This window comes from Hyaena hyaena, unplaced genomic scaffold (assembly GCF_003009895.1).
Source record: "Hyaena hyaena isolate Hyena2069 unplaced genomic scaffold, ASM300989v1 scaffold_228, whole genome shotgun sequence".
NCBI classification, from domain to species: domain Eukaryota; kingdom Metazoa; phylum Chordata; class Mammalia; order Carnivora; family Hyaenidae; genus Hyaena; species Hyaena hyaena.
Window position 1 is genome coordinate 2,139,955 of NW_024080860.1, and position 16,840 is coordinate 2,156,794.

Genomic DNA, 16,840 nt, shown 5'->3' on the forward strand with positions numbered 1-16,840 from the left:
GAGAGAGAGAGACAGCGTGAGCAGGGAAGGGTCAGAGAGAGAGGGAGTCACAGACTGAAACAGGCTCCAGGCTCTGAGCTGGCAGTCAGCACAGAGCCCGACGCGGGGCTCGAACCCACGAACCGTGAGATCATGACCTAAGCGAAAGTCGGACGCTTAACCGACTAAGCCACTCAGGCGCCCCCCCTTGCATGTACTTCTTGACAGAAAGGAAAATAGAAAGTTCAGGGCCTAGGAAAGTCTCCCTTCATGGGAGACTTAAGCTAGAAGTTAAGACTTAAGCCAGCAAAATGGATTCCTGGTATCCCTGTTATTACTGCTTCTTAACCATCCCAAGGCTCAGTGGCATAAACCATTTGGTTTTACACATGGACTCTGCAGGTCAGGAATTTAGAGCATGCCAGGGATGGCTTGTGCCTGTCCCATGACAGTGAGGAAGCAGTCGTGAAGGCTCAGAGAGCCACAGGTGATTTGATGCCTGGGTGTCTTCACTATCAGGATGGAAGCCTGGGCTGGAATGGCTTGAAGGCTTGACTTGGCCACCTGTGTGTGGCCTCTTTGTGTGGCCAAGGCTTCCTCATAGCAAGGCGGCTTTAGGATGGTTGGACTTCCTGATTTTTCTTTCTTTCTCTGCCTCTCCCTTTGTCTTTTTCCTTCCTTTCCTTTCCTTTCTCTTTAATAGGCTTCACACCCAGTATGGAACCCAACATGGAGCTCAAACTCACAACCCTGAGATCGAGATCCAAGCTGATATCAAGAGTTGGACTCCTAACCTACTGAGCCATCCAGACACCCAGAGGATGGCTGGATTTCTTACATGGTGGCTCGGGGATACAAAAGTCAAGTGTCCTTGTACCTTTTACCACCTATCCTTGAATGTCGCATGGTCTCCCTTCCGCCACCCTGTACTGGTTGAAGCAGTCAGAAGTCTACCCAGATCCCAAGGGAAGGGGACAAAGAACCTACCTTTTGATCAAAGGGTAGTCAAAAAAATGTACAGCCATCTTTTAAAACCACTGTACTTGGGGGGGGAGGGGGGAACGGGGCACCTGGGAGTCAGTCGGTTAAGCGGCCGACTTCAGCCCATGTCATGATCTCACGGTTTGTGGGTTCGAGCCCATCATCAGGCTCTGGGCTGACAGCTTGAAGCCTGGAGCCTGTTTCGGATTCTGGGTTTCCCTCTCTCTCTGCGCCTCCCCTGCTCACACTCTCTCAGCAAAAATGTTTAAAAAAAAATTTTTTTTTTTTTTTAAACCAATGTACTTGGGGCTGTCCCCACACTGTGTCCTCACCACCATTCAGCTTGGAGCCATCACCAACACCACTGACCCAACCTCCAGAGAAAGGGCCAGCAGTTTCTCAGGAAGGCCCTGGGAAAATCTGTCCCAAGAGGGGGCAGGAGAGCCTATGAAGGAGCCTAACACCGAATTTGCTGAATCTCATTCATACCTCATTGAAGTTACTTGTTCAACAAGTACTTCCTGAGCATCTGCTTTGTTAAGTTCCAACATGGTACAGAGTCTTAAGGCAGCAACTCCAAGGAGCTTATAAGCTCAGAGCACACAATCCACTTAGAGGAGGCCTGAGTGTAAGAAGCTTTAATGCCACACAAGCATTAGAACACCCAGGGCTGCCAAGAACGGGGGCCTCTGTATCGTGAATTGCCCCCATGCCTCCAGACACATCTGGGTTTCTCGGATACTAGTAATTTCACACACTGCAGCCCTTGGTAACAGCCGCCTCCTCACAACTGCTCCTTAGACAAGCAGCACCAAGGATGAGGGCTGATCTCTCCACTGGGTTAAGTACTAGAGGATGAAGGCAGGAGGCCAGCTCCTCCCTCAGTCTCCTCCTGCGCCCCGCCCCCAACCCTCACTCCTCTTCCCTGTCACCCAGTCCTGGCTGTGCTCAAATGATACTCAGGGGAACTACAGAAACAAAAAGCAAATGCAGATGCACTGAATCCATCACCAAAAGATGGCATAAAGCCCAGGAATGCTGAGACATAGGCGTGGCAGGAGGATGGGCCAAAATCTTCCAGGTCAGGGAACCCAGGAAGACAGACAGTGAGAGGGGCGACTGACAAGACAGAAGGGAAACCCGCAGAACCATGAGTAGCACAGAGACCCGCAACCCTCATCCCCAAATCACCAGGTGACCAAAGAGGCAGGCTCCTCCTCACAAGAAACCTTTTATTACAACGGCACGCTGGGGGCCCAGCCCACTTCCTTGCAAACAGCCCTGGGGGCTAGGACCGGTCTTCCCCGGTAGGTAAGACTCAGCTTTGCTGGGCGAGTGAATGGCTCCACTCTGGGTCCAGAAGAGCATCTCTCCCCTTGGCCAAGCCCTCTCCGAAGCTGAGGTGATGTGCAGAGGGCCTTCCCTTCTGAGGACGCCCAGGTTCACACAGTCCACTTCAGGCACCTGCAGACCGAGGAAGCCCAGGAGGAGGAGGGGTCCCGGGAGGTTGGGCGATAGGATGGAGAGGATATGGGCCCAGGGGGAGGTTCCAAGCTCACCTGGTCTCCTGGTGGGTGCCCAGACAGCGCACGGTGCAGTACCGGGCGCCACAGCTGACACAGGTATACGGAGACGGGAAGCCGCACACAGCACAGAAGGGGCGCTGGGGCCGGGAAGGGGGTCCCGCGCAGGCCGTCAGATAGTTGGGGCCCTCGGCCACGCTCAGGTTCTGCAAAGACAAGGGAAGGCTCCGCACCTCCTCCACCAACCCATGTAGCAAAAACCGACCCAGGACAAGGACCTCTGCAGCTCCGTCCTCCCCTGGGGGGCCCTCCCAGCCCCTGGGGCCACCCCCCTCACCTGCTCCTCTAGCAAGGCCTGAAAGTTCTTTCGGAAGCGAAGTTTAAAATGATCGCCTCGAGTTTTCTTCTTTTTCTTTCCTACAGATGAAAAGCATTTACAGTTGACCACTGAACAATGCAGGGGTTGGGGCGCCGGCCTCTTCCATGTAGCCCAAGACCTATGTATAACTCTGGACTCCCCAAAAACAATGTCAAAGAGCTACTGGTGACCAGAAGCCTTTCTGGTAACACAAACAGTCAGTTAACACGTGTTAATACATGTATTATATACTGCATTTTTTAAACAACACTCGGGAAAACAAAATATTAAGCAAATCATAAGGCGGTGGGGGGGGGGTTGCCTGAGTGGCTCAATCGGTTAAACATCTGACTCTTGGTTTCAGCTAAGGTCATGATCTCGCAGTTTCATGGGGTTCCAGTCCCGCATCAGGCTCTGTGCTGGCAGCATGGAACCTGCTTGGGATTCTCTCTCCCCCTCTCTCAGCCCCTCCCCTGCTCACGCTGTCTCCATTATTCTCAAAAATAAATAAACACTAAAAAAACAAGACTTAAAAAAAAGAAAACCTTAAGGGAGAGCAAATATATTTCCAGCACCGACTGTAAAAATCCCACATACTAAGGACCTGCGCAGTTTTGAACCCGTGTTGCTCAAAGGTCAACTGCAGTTATTTGGCACGTGCCAAGAAAGACACCAGCGTTCCTGATACACACGTGTCCACTCCCTGAGCACAGGCTCACCTGGGTTCTGAGTCAATCTCTCAGGTGTCCTTATCCTCACTTCTCTAGCCTGCGCCTACATTCTTCTCCATGTTCCCCTAAGTCCAAGGCTTTATGTCAGAGCCGTAGCGCTCTCAGAGCTCGGCTCCTCCATGCTCTTTATATGTGCTAGATGAAGGTGACGCAGAGGGGGACAGCAGCCGGCTCACAGTCACAGAAGCCAGTCCCTGGCAGAGCCAAAGGGGCTCCTGTGTCATCTACCCCCCACCCCCTGCCCCAGCCTGATGTCCCTCTACAATATTTCTCCAGGCAGACCACTCCCCCTTCCTTTGGCCTTGCCTCCCCAGCCTGGGCCTCCCCTTCCTCCACCCGCCTCCTTCCACACCCCGCCTCACCGGTGTCAGCATCGTCATCAAACTGAGGCAGCCTTTTGCCAAGCTGGGGCAGTCCCGCGTGGGGGTCGTCCTGGAAGTTGTCATTCTCCAAGGCTTCAAGCTGCCTGTTGATTCGACGCTGTCTGGCAGCCCGATCGAGCACCCGCCGCTGTCCAGGGTCCTGGGAGCGAACTGGATAGGGCAGAGCCAGGGAGTCATGAGGGCACAGGAAGAGAGAAACTGGGGTGGCCTTGGTTCCAGGAAGCACATGGACGGAGCCACAGCTCTCTGATTTATCCGAGTCACCAAACCCCTGGCCCTTGTACCTTCTCCCAGTATATTAGCCCCTCTGCTTTGCCTCCCTCCTGGTTAATAAGGCCCCTATTTTCTATCCCTTTGGCCCTAGTCTTTCCTCCCAATCCCCAGACCCAGCCAATGAGATGCCTGCTGGAGACCTCTCGCTGCTGGCAAAAATCACACTGTATACTCAGGGCTTGCAGCCTCCACTGGGACCTTCATGCACTCAGCCGTCATGCTCAGCAATCTCACTTCCTACTTCAAAGGACACAGGCCACTCACATGTAGAGATGCTCATCTTCCAGCCCACCCTCAAACATAACTGCATGGGAACCCACCTTCCCTCCATTCCAAGAAGATGCACCTCCCCCACCAAGTCCCACTGCTAAAGTGAACCTTTCACCTCCAGCTTGAGTCCTTCCCTCCCTCCTGAATCTTCAAACACTCTTCCCCAACAAAGACTTTCCCTTCACTGGAAAAACCTGCCAAATCCTAACGTGTCGACCCAAATTCACAAACACTCATCTTTGAGAGAATCACCCATGGGATGTTTCACTTCCTCACTTCCCATCCACTCTTCAATCCCCAGCAAAATGACTCCCATTTAGTGGGAACCACTCACACCCTGGTGGTGCCTTAGGGCCAAATCCAGTGTGTATTTCTAAAATCTTCCTTTTACTACACCCTGAGACTGTACTGACTATCTCCCTCCAGTGGAAAGACCCCTTCATTGCTTCCCTGGTGTGACTTCAGGTTTTTCTGATGGTTTTTCAGTGAATGCTTTTAGTGAAGAAAGCAACATTTTGTGTAGAATTATCTGATCCCAGTGAACAGCTGGTAGGTAAGAAGAGAGAGGTTTAAAATGGTGAGGTCAATGGGGCACCTGGGTGTCAGTCAGGTAAGCATCCAACTCTTGATCTCAGCTCAGCTCATGATCACATGGTTTGTGGGTTCAAGCCGTGCGTTGTCAGCACAGAGCCTGCTTGGAATTCTCTCTCTCCCTCTCTCTCTGTCCCTACTCCACTCATGCTCGCTCGCTCTCTCTCTCAAAATAAACTTAAAAAAAAAAAAAGAAAGAAAGAAAATGGTGAGGTCAGCAGGTACCTTCTTGCAACCAACTCAACAGCCAGTTGTGGAGCTCAGGAGAAGGTCCAGTATTGAGAGAATTACCTTTGGAGTCATTTGCTTTTGGGTGAAAGTTAAAGCCCTATGTTTGGGTTTGAAATCCCAGGAAGAGAAATCAGACTCAGAAAGAGATGGGGACAGCCGTCTCCTTAGAGGTGAGAGAGTAGGCCACCTGACAGGCTTTGAGGAGTAGCCAGACATGGCCCATCAACACTGCAGCTCAAAATTTAAAATCTTCCCATCCAAGCTGCTTCTCCTTATGTATTCTTTAATGGAACCATCTACCCAAGCATCCTAAACAAGAAACCTAGAAGTTATTATTTTAAACCTCTCTCTTTGCCAGGGTCTGACAGCTCTACAGAAAATTATCTCTTTATTCATTGAACAAATACTTAGCGAGTGCCTGTAACCATAATAGCATCGGCACGAGTGGCTAACATTGGGCACGCACTATGAGCCAGACACTATGCTAAGCATTTTGTGTAAGAGCTTTGACTCTTTAGCCACCCTATGAGGGAGGTAACATTATCATCCCCAGTTTACTCAAGTTCAGAGGTTAAGAAATGTGTCCAAATCTCATGTAGCTGGTATGTGGTTTGGGAAGAACTCAGAACTGCCCTGCTGTGGATCACTGCATACTACCTCACTTCTAAGTGCCAGGTGGTGCCCTTGGCCCTGGGAATACATAAGCTTACAGTCGAGTGGGGAATACAAATGATCAAACAAACGAGCGCAGCAGAGCACATGCTAACAGTATATGTTAGCACAAGGAAGTACATAGTGCTACACAGCACATGCCAGAAACACCTAACTGGCCTTACGGTAGACAGAAACATTTTCCAGAGGAAAATAAGAGGTCTAGTTTGAGAACTGACTGATGAATAGAAATTACCTTGATTGGGGAAGAGAAAAGGGTATTTCAGGCCTTCGTATCAGCATGGGAGAAAGCCTGGATGGCAGATTGTGGTGGCTTCGATAAATTAGAAAAAGCTCAGGGGCACCGGGGTGGCTCAGTCAGTTAAGCGTCCGACTTCAGTTCAGGTCATGAACTCACGGCTCACAGGTTCCAGGCCCACATCAGGCTCTGTGCTGACAGCCAGGAACCTGGAGCCTGCTTCAGATTCTGTGTCTCCCTCTCTATGCTCCTCCCCTGCTCATGTCCTATCTCTCTCTTTCTCAAAAATAATAAACACTAAAAAAAAATTTGTTTTAAAGTTTAGTATGCTTGGTAATATAAAGCATATGGGGGAGTGGGTGCTGTGTGGATATAAAGTCAGGCCAACTGTTATGAGTCTTACCTGTAAATGTCTAAAGGACTTTGCATTGGGGATTTGTGGTGAAAATAAGGGAGATCCAGCAAAAAAGTTTAAGAAATGTTGACAGGTTGACAGGATCAGATTTATTAAAAGTCAATCTGGCAGACTGTTCTACCCTCATTTTTTATGGGGACTACTCAATGCCTCCCTTAATTGGCCTTGGCCTTCCAGCCTCTAGACCCCTGCTGTACAATATGGTAGCCACTACTCACGTGTGGTTAGTTAAATTTCATGTGGCTAAAATAAGTTTAAATAAAATGTAAAATTCAGTTCCTCCGTGGCACTAGCTACATTTCATATGCTAAACCCTCACATGTGGCTAAAAACTGCCATACTACGCAGTGCTGATTAAGACCATTCCCATCATTACAAAAAGTTCCACTGTACAGCGCTGCTCCGCATCGAAGCCCGAACTGCCTCTCTAAAAGACAAATCTCTTTCGGTCACTCCCCTGCCTTAAGAGAGCCTGTGATGATTTCCTACTGACCTCTCTAGAGAATTCAAACTCTCTGGAAGTATACAGAATGCCTTTCAAGTGTACCTTTCCCCAACCCTCCAGACTCTCTTACTATTCCTCCGCAATCCCCAAACTGTGAACTTGGCTCCCTAAGCGACTTGCTCTCTCTTGCTTTCCTGCCTTTGCACGCGAGGTTCACGCTGCTGGGAACAAGCCTCGGCGCACCTACGCCGAGTGAAACCGTAACTCGACTTTCAAGCCTCAATGCAAGCGTTTCCCCCCTCCCAGCCTTCGCGGTCCCCTCCATCCCAGAAGCTAGGTTGGTGCCACTCCTCCCTGCGCCCAGTAGCTGTGCACCCCTCTGCCATCGCACTGAAGTGCAATGGCAGGTCTGCGTGCCTGTCCCCCTCCCCGAAAGCCAGTGTTGGGATGCTAGGGATCTTTTTACCCTCTCCAACCCCGGCGCCCGACGTGGAGCAGGCACCAATTAAACATGAATGGATGATCTAAGAGGCCACCCCAACGCCAGGGCCCGAGGGCCAGGGAAGGGATTTGAGACTATTCTAGGCTGGGTTTGGATTTGGGAGGTGGTAAGGGGCCGAGAGCCCGGGGCTCACTTACCCGAAGTTTTTTTCTCCACCATTTCCACAACACAGCTGACGGAAGAGCCTACTGCGCACGCGTGCTAAACCACGCGCTGTGGAAGGAGTGCCGTCACTTCCGGCAGCGCGGGCTTTTACGCGTGCGCAGAACTATCTCACAAGAATTCCCAAAGCTTCGACCTATTACGTGATGTTCCCTAGGAGACGAGAAAGCTTACCGCCATATTTTATAGGGGCAAAACCACTTCCGGCCTCAGGGTGGCTATGTATTTTGTAGGGCCCCCTACATGGATCATTTTAGAGAAGTGGTCTTTCGAGAAATGTTATTTTCCTTTCGTCGTCCTTCTGAAGATGCCACCATCACACAGGCACCCTCTGGAGATTATCCCCGGGGTGGTAGAGATGATGGGCTGGACTACCAAAAAGAGTGGGTAGGCTCGAGGGGGCAATCCGAGAGGCCCTTGATGACCCTCTGCCGAAACCTCAACCCCCAAGCGCCCCTGGCGCCGCAGACTCCCCGGCCTTCTCCCTCCTGGCCGCCCGCTGCTCCGCTCGTCCCCGCTCTGAGCGCCCCCACGTCCCTACGCCGTGCTCTCCGGGCAGAGTTGTGGCAAAGACCCGCCTCCGCATCCCGCCGGGCCTGCAGGGGGTGACTTCCCGTCTCCAGGTTTCAGTTTCCTCGTGTGTCAGGGGGCGCTGGGCCCGGCTGGCTCAGATCGAAGTCCTCGGCTCGCGACAGCCGGCCTGAGCCCCCGCCTCCCGGCCGGACGCCCCCTCCGCTGGCTCCGTGCAGCCCGCGCGCTCACGCCTGGGGACAATCCTCGCCTTGTCTAGGGCGCCGGCTTCTCGAGTTTTCGGTAGCCTCGGGCTACGCCTTTTTTCCAGGGCGGAGCCCGAGCCCTACACCTCCTCGCAGCGGGCCGCTGGGCAGCCCCGGTCCCTCTGCCCACAGTTCCTCCGCGGAGTTGGAATCCAGGCACACAGCCCAGGCGCCCTGCGGACCTGTGTGCCTTCTCCGCCGGCTCCCAGCCATGGCCTCCTGGGGCCCGGAACTCCGGCTCCTGCTGGGGCTCCTGCTGCTGCTGCTGCCCCCGCCTCCTGCGACCTCTGCTTCCGACCGGCCCCGGGGCAGAGACCCGGTCAACCCAGGTGAGAGCCCCGGGAGCGGCGAGTGGGTGCCGGTTTTGCGTGTCTGCCTTTGGGGTGGGGTGGGGGGGAGTGGAGGCCGGGAGGGTGTGGCCGGCCTCCCCAAGGGGAGCCCTGCGCCTTCCGCGGAACAAATCACGGAGCCCACCCTGGGTTGGGATTTCCAGCCTCTCCATGTGAACTCATCCCGGATTCCTGGGTGTCGCTCCCATCCAGCTCTCAGCTGGGGCCGAAGTTTTGGTTGGAGTTTAAGAGGGAATCCGGGGGTGGGGGGAGGGGGAATAGAGGACAGGGGCAGAGTTGGAGGGAGGGCAAGGGGGCCTGCGGAGAGCGGAGCTCGTGGGGGCAATGAGCTGGGTGAGTGGGTCCCGGGCGCCAATTCTCGGCTGGTGACAGAGAAGCTGCTGGTGATCACGGTGGCCACAGCAGAGACGGAAGGGTATCGGCGTTTCCTGCGGTCAGCGGAGTTCTTCAACTACACAGTGCGGGTGAGCAGAGGAATGCCCCAGACCCTGGAGCAGACTGAGGGCTGGATGCCTGGGTCCCTGCCGTAAGCCTGGTCAGGAGGGACCTTCTGACCAACTGAGCCCTTCCCTGGCATGGTGGGTCTCCCCCACAGACCCTGGGCCTGGGACAGGAGTGGCGAGGGGGAGATGTGGCCCGAACGGTCGGTGGAGGACAGAAGGTCAGGTGGCTAAAGAAGGAAATGGAGAAGTATGCTGACCGAGGAGACATGGTCATCATGTTCGTGGACAGGTAAAGGGGCTGGGGCTGAGGAACCAGGAGGAGGGGGCAAGCCCGAGGAGCAGATAAGGATACCGAGGTTCCTAGTGGCTCTCCTGTTCAGGGCCCTCTTCCCCACCCAGCTACGACGTGATTCTGGCTGGCAGCCCCTCAGAGCTGCTGAAGAAGTTTGTCCAGAGTGGCAGCCGCCTGCTCTTCTCTGCGGAGGGCTTCTGCTGGCCCGAGTGGGGGCTGGCAGAGCAGTACCCTGAGGTGGGCACGGGGAAGCGCTTCCTCAACTCTGGTGGTGAGTGGCAGAGTGCCCAAGGCGGAGGGGCTGAGAGTCAGGGGGTGTGGAGTGTTCCAGGTGCCTGAGGGCTAGAGACGGAGTGGGGACCTGTCCCTGGGACCCTGAGAGGCTTGGAATCAGCCCCTCCCCACCCCTGCAGGGTTCATCGGCTTTGCCCCCACCATCCACCAAGTCGTCCGCCAGTGGAAGTACAAGGATGATGATGATGATCAGCTGTTCTACACTCGACTCTACCTGGACCCAGGGCTGAGGGTAGGGAGGAAGGGGGAGGATGACCCCTTGCAGCTCTGGCTGAAGGCGCAGTGCGGGGTATGGAGCTTTAGGAAGTAAAAAGAGTGGGAAATGACGGCCCACCTGCTCCTTGGTTAACTGCCCCATCTCATCCCATCCAGGAGAAACTCAGCCTCAACCTGGATCATAAATCCCGCATCTTTCAGAACCTCAATGGGGCCTTAGGTGAGGAGAAAGGCAATCGGAGGGGGTTGCCACACCCTGAAATCTGTTGGACGCATACTTTGTGCCAAGCCTCTGGGTCAGGGCTCTATTTCTGTAATTTTGTTTAACCTAACCATCCTGCAAAGGGAGGAGGGTCTGTGGTTACTGCGTATCACAGGTGAGGACGCTGCCACTCTGAGGGACTGGGGACTTGCCCAGGTCACCCAGGTAGTGTGGGGGAGCGCCCCAGGGTGGCCAGGTCAGTACCCTCACCGAGAGAAGGTAGCCCATCCTCGCCCCGCCTGGAGCCACAGTCCATCCTCTAGAGAATCCGGGACCCCTGCCCACCATATTTAGAAGCATTTGTTGCTTGGCAGCCTTGAGAGGAAAGGAATGTAAAGCTGGGCCTTTCTTCCCCAGATGAGATAGTTTTGAAGTTCGATCGGAATCGCGTGCGTATCCGGAATGTGGCCTATGACACACTTCCTGTTGTGGTCCATGGGAACGGTCCGACTAAGGTTTATACCCACAGACCCTGCCCCTGCCCCAGTCAGACCCGCCCCCTGCCCCTGAGTAGCCATCCCTTCCGAGCAGCCGTTACTCCCCAGCGCCCGCAGCAGAGGTGCCTGGAGAGGGTCTAAGTGTCCATCCCTCCCCCTCCTGCCCTGTCCCCTGCCTGTCCACCTGGCTCTCAGCCCCTCTCCTGCTGGACTCCTTCACTTCAGCCTCTCACTGCCTCTTCCAACAGCTCCAGTTGAATTACCTGGGAAACTACGTCCCTAACGGCTGGACTCCCCAGGGAGGCTGTGGGTTCTGCGGCAGGGACCGGAGGACACTCCCCGGGGGGCAGGTGAGGAGGGGTGCCAGGGTCAGGCAGGAGAAGGCACTGAGGCAGGGGATGCGGGGAGAGCACGCGGGACAGCAGCGCACTGGGCAAAGCCCCTGGGACCCCCGGGACAGACTGATGGGGGAGGCCTGGGCTTTCGTCTGAGCCCCAACATGTCTTACCTTCCAGCCTCCCCCCCGGGTGCTCCTGGCCGTGTTTGTGGAGCAGCCTACCCCGTTCCTGCCCCGCTTCCTGCAGCGGCTCCTGCTCCTGGACTACCCCCCTGACAGGGTCAGCCTGTTCCTGCATAACAGTGTGAGACAACCACCCCCCACCCCACCTCCGACCAACAGGCTCTCCCAAGGGAACCTTCCCCCCAACCCTCAGGATTGGAACTCCCGCCCCCACCCCAGACTCCCTCCTGCACCCTTTCCACTCACCGTCATCCCCCACCTGTCCCTCTGGCACCATCTTTTTTGCCGCCTCTCTCACCTCCTCCATTTCTCCCTTATGTTTAGGAGGTGTACCATGAGCCCCACATCGCAGACGCCTGGCCACAGCTCCAGGACCACTTCTCAGCTGTGAAGCTGGTGGGGCCAGAGGAGGCCCTGTCCCCAGGCGAGGCCAGGGACATGGCCATGTGAGTAAGCCTTGGGCGGGGCGGATGGGGGACACTGCTGGCCACTTCACCCATCCTTCCCTCTCCATTCAGCATGTGGCCTCTACTCGGCCTCCACAGGGGCGCCCTCCCCACCAGGAGAACCTGGGGGTCCTGGGGAAGCAAGCACACCGCTCCCCGCCCCCCCGCACTGTCCCCTCCACCTGCTCCCATTTTAGCTCATCTGTTCGTTGATCTGTCATCTCCAGGGACAGTTGTCGGCAGGACCCAGAGTGCGAATTCTACTTCAGCCTGGATGCTGACGCTGTCATTACCAACCAGCAGACCCTGCGCATCCTCATTGAGGAGAACAGGTCGCTCGCCCGGTTCCACCAGAGGGCCCCCAGATAGTCTACAGGGAGCCCCTGGCTCCTTTCCTGGACCCAGGCCTCACTTCCGCCCATCCACAGGAAGGTGATAGCACCCATGCTATCCCGCCATGGGAAGCTATGGTCCAACTTCTGGGGGGCCCTGAGCCCCGATGAGTACTACGCTCGGTCTGAAGACTATGTGGAGCTGGTGCAGCGGAAGCGAGTGTGAGTCCTGCCGAAACACAGCCCCCATCCCCCAGCCTGCGGCCGCCGGCACACTCTCCCAAAAGCCCACGCCCAGGGCCCAGGCATAGCGGCCTGCCGGCAGTGCCACCGCTGTGGGGTACAGGCTGACCGGAGCCAGACTAGGTGCTGTAAAGGGCAGCGCCTGACCAGGGAGGCAGCTTGGAGAGCGGGGTGCCCTGGGTGAAGGGACTCCTGGGTTGAATTGGGCACAGTTGTGCCTACCTGACCCCGGCATGGGTGCCCCTAGGGGCGTGTGGAATGTGCCCTACATATCCCAGGCGTACGTGATCCGTGGAGAGACCCTGAGGTCAGAGCTGCCCCAGAGGGAGGTGTTCTCAGGCAGCGACACCGACCCAGACATGGCCTTCTGTAAGAGCCTGCGGGACAAGGTGAACACAGCCTGGAAACCCTGTGCTGGGGTGCTAGGAAGCAGCCCCACCCCCCGGGTCATCTCACAATGTGTCCCCCCTTCCCCCTCAGGGGATCTTCCTCCACCTTAGCAATCAGCAGGAATTCGGCCGTCTCCTGGCCACCTCCCGCTATGACACCGACCATCTGCACCCTGACCTCTGGCAGATCTTCGACAACCCCCTGGTGAGTGAGGGCCCCTTGCTCAGAGAAGCAGCGTGCCCCTCTCCAAAGGAGGACGCACACACGTGCACCCGCACAAGTGCTCACCCATGGGGTCTGCTTCTGCCTCGGGACAGGCAGTCGTGGTGGTGGGCCCCAGGCTTCCTGGGTGGGACCAGATGGAGCAAAGAGGGCACAGGACAAGGTGCGCAACACTCCCCTCCCGCAGGACTGGCAGGAGCAGTACATTCACGAGAACTACAGCCGGGCCCTGGAAGGGCAGGGACTCGTGGAGCAGGTGAGCCCCCCGTGGGACCCCAGACTGCCCTGGTGGCGTCGCACCCTGAGTCCGCTGCCTGGATTAGTGGTCTCTGAGCACTCCTCCCTCCCATGCGTCAGGCTGCTCAGTGCAGGCAGATAAGGGCGCAGGCTGGGCAGACGGGCCTTCAGCTCCCCACCCGCCACTACCCCAGTGGTCCTCGGGGCTGTTAGTGTTATGGGTGAAGAGACAGTTTTGTAAAGAAGCTCCAATCCTGGGGCCCCAGCACCTCCTGCCACATGTGCTGTGGTCTCTGAACTGCTCCCACTGTCTCTGATCCAGCCTTTCCTGGCCCCGAGCTGGCAGTGGCCCGTCCCTGTGCTCAGACCCCCATGTCGCCAGCTCCTCTCCTATCCTGGCTTCCCTTTCCTCTCCCGGTCTTTTCTCCCCTCCTTTGGCTGCCTGGATTCTCCCGGAGAGGTCTCCGAGGGCAGCCCCCCACCCAGACCCTGTCCTTCCTCCCCACCTCCTCAGCCGTGTCCAGACGTGTACTGGTTCCCGCTGCTGTCAGACCAGATGTGCGACGAGCTGGTGGAGGAAATGGAGCATTACGGCCAGTGGTCAGGAGGCCGGCATGAGGTGAGAGGGGCTGGGACAGGGAGGAGGCAGGGCCCCTGGGGAAGGCAGGTGTGGCTGTGAGCCAGGGACATGGAATCTAGAGTGGCATCAAAGAGGGGTCACCAAGAAGGAGGGGACTCACAGAGAACATGACTGTGATCATTCATTCATTCAAGAAATACAAGTTCCAGGTGCCAGCCACAGGCCCAGGCAGGGTGGTTCATTGGGCTGCGCCGGCCCTGCCTGTCTGCACCTCACCCGCTATAGTCAGTAGCAGGAGCCGAGCTTCTGAAGGCTGGGATGGGCAGCTCAGAGGCTGTGGGAGTCACAGGACAGACCCTTAGCCCAGACATGGGGGACCCGAGGGGCTTCACAGAAGAGGTGACGTCTTCACTGAGACATAACGGGCCTGCAGGAGCGAGTCAGGCTGAGTGGACGAGGCTGCCAGACACGGTTCCATAAGCCTTAAGGCCCAGGACAAGAGGAGGGGGGAGGCTGGCGCCTGCCCATTGGTGCTCAGTGCTCATGGCCCACAGGACTCCAGGCTGGCTGGAGGCTACGAGAACGTGCCCACTGTGGACATCCACATGAAGCAGGTGGGCTATGAGGACCAGTGGCTGCAGCTGCTGAGGACGTACGTGGGGCCCATGACAGAGAGCCTGTTCCCAGGCTACCACACCAAGGTGGACCGCTGCCCCTCCCCCTGCCCTCTGCCTCCTTTCCCGCCTCCACCTCCCCACACCTCAGCCCTGGCAGGCAGTCTCCATGCTGCACCCTTTCAGCCTCTCCCCACCTCCCACCCCCAGCACCTGGAGGCCCATGGAAAGGGATACCACGGGAGGGCATCTCGGGATGGGGGCAGTTAGAAGCACAGCCCCTGCAGCCCCTCCCCCTGTTGGCAGAGACTTTCACCCCCTTGGAGCCCCCCTCAAGCCCCCAGGACCTCACAGCCTTCCCTACAGCCCCCTCTCTCGTGCCCCCACAGGCCCGGGCAGTCATGAACTTTGTGGTCCGCTACCGACCAGATGAGCAGCCATCTCTGCGCCCCCATCACGACTCCTCCACCTTCACTCTCAATGTCGCCCTCAACCACAAGGGCCTGGATTATGAGGTGAGTCTGCGCCCCCAGGGCCCCTCCACACATGCGGGCGCACCCACACGCATTCCCCCCTGCTGTCCTGCCCCCTTCCCCCTCCCCCCCCAGGAACCGCTCAGTCAGCCTCCCTGCCCCGGGCTCTCCTCTGGCTGCCCTCCCAGCTTCCTGGCCTCCCTTCCCTGCCTCTCCCGTCCTGGGAGCCACCTGCCCCCCAGTCCCCTGTGTGCTCACTCCCCATGTCTGTTCCCCGTCTTCTTCCAGGGAGGTGGTTGCCGCTTCTTGCGCTACGACTGCATCGTCTCGTCCCCACGGAAGGGCTGGGGGCTCCTGCACCCTGGTCGCCTCACTCACTACCACGAGGGGCTGCCCACCACGAGGGGCACTCGCTACATCATGGTGTCCTTTGTTGACCCCTGACACTCAACCACTCTGCCAGACCTGCCCTGCCGCTGTGCCTTCCTCGGGCCCCCTCCACGGAAGGGGGTCTGTCTGGCGCCTTGCTTCCTGAGCAGATGTTCCATGTGCCTGGGACTGAATGTGTCGCCTCCCATTCCCCTCCCCCCTACAACAACACATGGCCCTCTCAGGAAGCTTCTGGAGCCCCCCTCAGGCGTCCCTCCCCACCACCCTCAAGGACTCATGGGGAGAAGGAATCTGAGGGCTTTCCATATAATAAATTATTGACTCTCAGCCTCCCTCTCAATAAAGGGGGATTTGTAACCCTTGAGTCCCTATTCCTTCTTTCCCCTCCCTACTGACCCCGGATCCCTCCTGCCACCAGAGTAGAGAAGACACTTGGAGTTACTCCCAACACGAACGACAGAGAAGGGAAAAGGCAGACACAGATGATAGAGCAGTGTGCGAACCTGGAGGCTTCCCTGAGTCCCATCTCTAACCCCTTCCTTTTTTTTAACGTTTTATTTAGTTATTTTGAGAGCCCCAGAGAGAGGGCAAGTGGAGGAGAGGCACAGAGGGAGAGGGAGACAGAGAATCCCGAAGCACCTCCAGGCTCTGAGCTGTCAAAAGAGCACAACATGGGGCTCGAACCCACCAACCATGAGATCAGGACCTGAGCAGAAGTCGAACGCTTAACCGCCTGAGCCCCCTGGCACCCCAAGCCTGCCTTCTTGGTGGGTGGGGCTGGTACCCTTCTGAATGGAACAAGCATCTCCCCCCTGGACTCCCTGCAGATGGAAGTGGGCTGAGCAGGGATAGGAGAAGATACCTCCTGGCCAGGTCCCTGGAAGCTGAAGCCCTCATGACAGTGCATCAGGGGACAAGGGACCCAAATGGTGTGTCAGCCTGAGTGGCACTGAAAGCAGCTGGTTCGTTGTGTCTCCTGTGCTGACTCCCCCATCTGCTGGGCACTTGTCAGCCGTGCTGATGAGACCCAGGCCTGTCTTCCAGTTGCTTACAGCCTGGGGGAGACCTGAATCAGAAAATCACCATGAAGGAAGGAAAGGGGGACATACTTTATGCTAGAAGAACACATGATGGAGGCGCCTAATGGTGCGTGTGTCATAGTTGTCTCTAAAGAAGTGGCATTCCCAGGACTCCTACGTGGCTCAGTCAGCTAAGAGTCTGACTTCAGCTCAGGTCATGATCTCACAGCTTGTGGCTTTGAGCCCCACATGAGGCTCTGCTCACAGCTCAGAGCCTGGAATCTCCTTCAGATTCTGTGTTGCCCTCTCTCTTTGCCCCTTCTGGGCTCACGGTCTGTCTCTCTCTCTCAAAACTAAATAAACATTTTAAAATATTACTTTTAATTTATGAAGTGACATTCCCTGACCCGGAAAAGCTGGCAGTCCACAGCTCTGGCCAGTGTTGGGGGTGATAGGGGTGGGGCAAGGAGATGTGAGGCCTGGTCCCGGGCCACTCACAGGGTGTGCTTTTTGGACCTCACCAATCCTTGGCCTTCCCCCAAAACCCCTT

At 56.5% G+C, this 16,840-nt stretch overlaps 2 protein-coding genes across 3 annotated transcripts; one reads left to right on the top strand and one right to left on the bottom strand.

Annotated features, from left to right (window-relative positions):
- Positions 1-2,172: 2,172 nt before the first annotated feature.
- ZNHIT1 (zinc finger HIT-type containing 1) lies at positions 2,173-7,836 on the bottom strand. Its single transcript, XM_039243545.1, has 5 exons — positions 7,730-7,836; positions 3,935-4,105; positions 2,821-2,900; positions 2,520-2,689; positions 2,173-2,424 (listed from the first exon to the last, which is right to left on the bottom strand). The coding sequence occupies exons 1-5, from the start codon at positions 7,749-7,751 to the stop codon at positions 2,403-2,405; spliced, it is 465 nt and encodes a 154-aa protein (XP_039099476.1). The 5' UTR covers positions 7,752-7,836; the 3' UTR covers positions 2,173-2,402.
- Positions 7,837-7,942: 106 nt separating this feature from the next.
- On the top strand, positions 7,943-15,635 carry PLOD3 (procollagen-lysine,2-oxoglutarate 5-dioxygenase 3). 2 transcript variants are annotated; one of them, XM_039243537.1, is made up of 19 exons: positions 7,943-8,137; positions 8,596-8,859; positions 9,253-9,344; positions 9,476-9,612; positions 9,723-9,886; positions 10,029-10,141; positions 10,282-10,345; positions 10,745-10,842; positions 11,073-11,174; positions 11,340-11,465; positions 11,669-11,790; positions 12,018-12,122; positions 12,219-12,344; positions 12,613-12,754; positions 12,846-12,959; positions 13,165-13,233; positions 13,729-13,833; positions 14,349-14,446; positions 14,798-14,911. In XM_039243537.1, exons 1-19 carry the CDS (start codon positions 7,975-7,977, stop codon positions 14,811-14,813), a joined length of 2,220 nt encoding a protein of 739 aa, XP_039099468.1. In that variant the 5' UTR covers positions 7,943-7,974; the 3' UTR covers positions 14,814-14,911. The 2 variants fall into 2 exon arrangements, with proteins under 2 accessions (XP_039099468.1, XP_039099467.1); XM_039243536.1 differs by lacking the exon at positions 7,943-8,137 and adding an exon at positions 15,170-15,635 and having other exon boundaries at positions 8,160-8,859; positions 14,349-14,495; positions 14,798-14,923.
- The last annotated feature ends 1,205 nt before the right edge of the window (positions 15,636-16,840 follow it).

What these genes read in the sequence shown, in the direction of transcription:
- ZNHIT1 (XM_039243545.1), bottom strand. Translation starts at nt 7,751, where the DNA reads ATGGTGGAGAAAAAAACTTCGG. An exon ending in GGTGGAGAAAAAAACTTCGG is followed by an intron (nt 4,106 to 7,729) that starts GTAAGTGAGCCC and finishes TGCCCTATCCAG; the next exon opens with TTCGCTCCCAGGACCCTGGA. An exon ending in GGCACCCACCAGGAGACCAG is followed by an intron (nt 2,425 to 2,519) that starts GTGAGCTTGGAA and finishes CTCGGTCTGCAG; the next exon opens with GTGCCTGAAGTGGACTGTGT.
- PLOD3 (XM_039243536.1), top strand. Translation starts at nt 8,742, where the DNA reads ATGGCCTCCTGGGGCCCGGAACTCCGGCTCCTGCTGGGGCTCCTGCTG. An exon ending in GAACCTCAATGGGGCCTTAG is followed by an intron (nt 10,346 to 10,744) that starts GTGAGGAGAAAG and finishes TTTCTTCCCCAG; the next exon opens with ATGAGATAGTTTTGAAGTTC. An exon ending in CTGGTGCAGCGGAAGCGAGT is followed by an intron (nt 12,345 to 12,612) that starts GTGAGTCCTGCC and finishes GGGTGCCCCTAG; the next exon opens with GGGCGTGTGGAATGTGCCCT.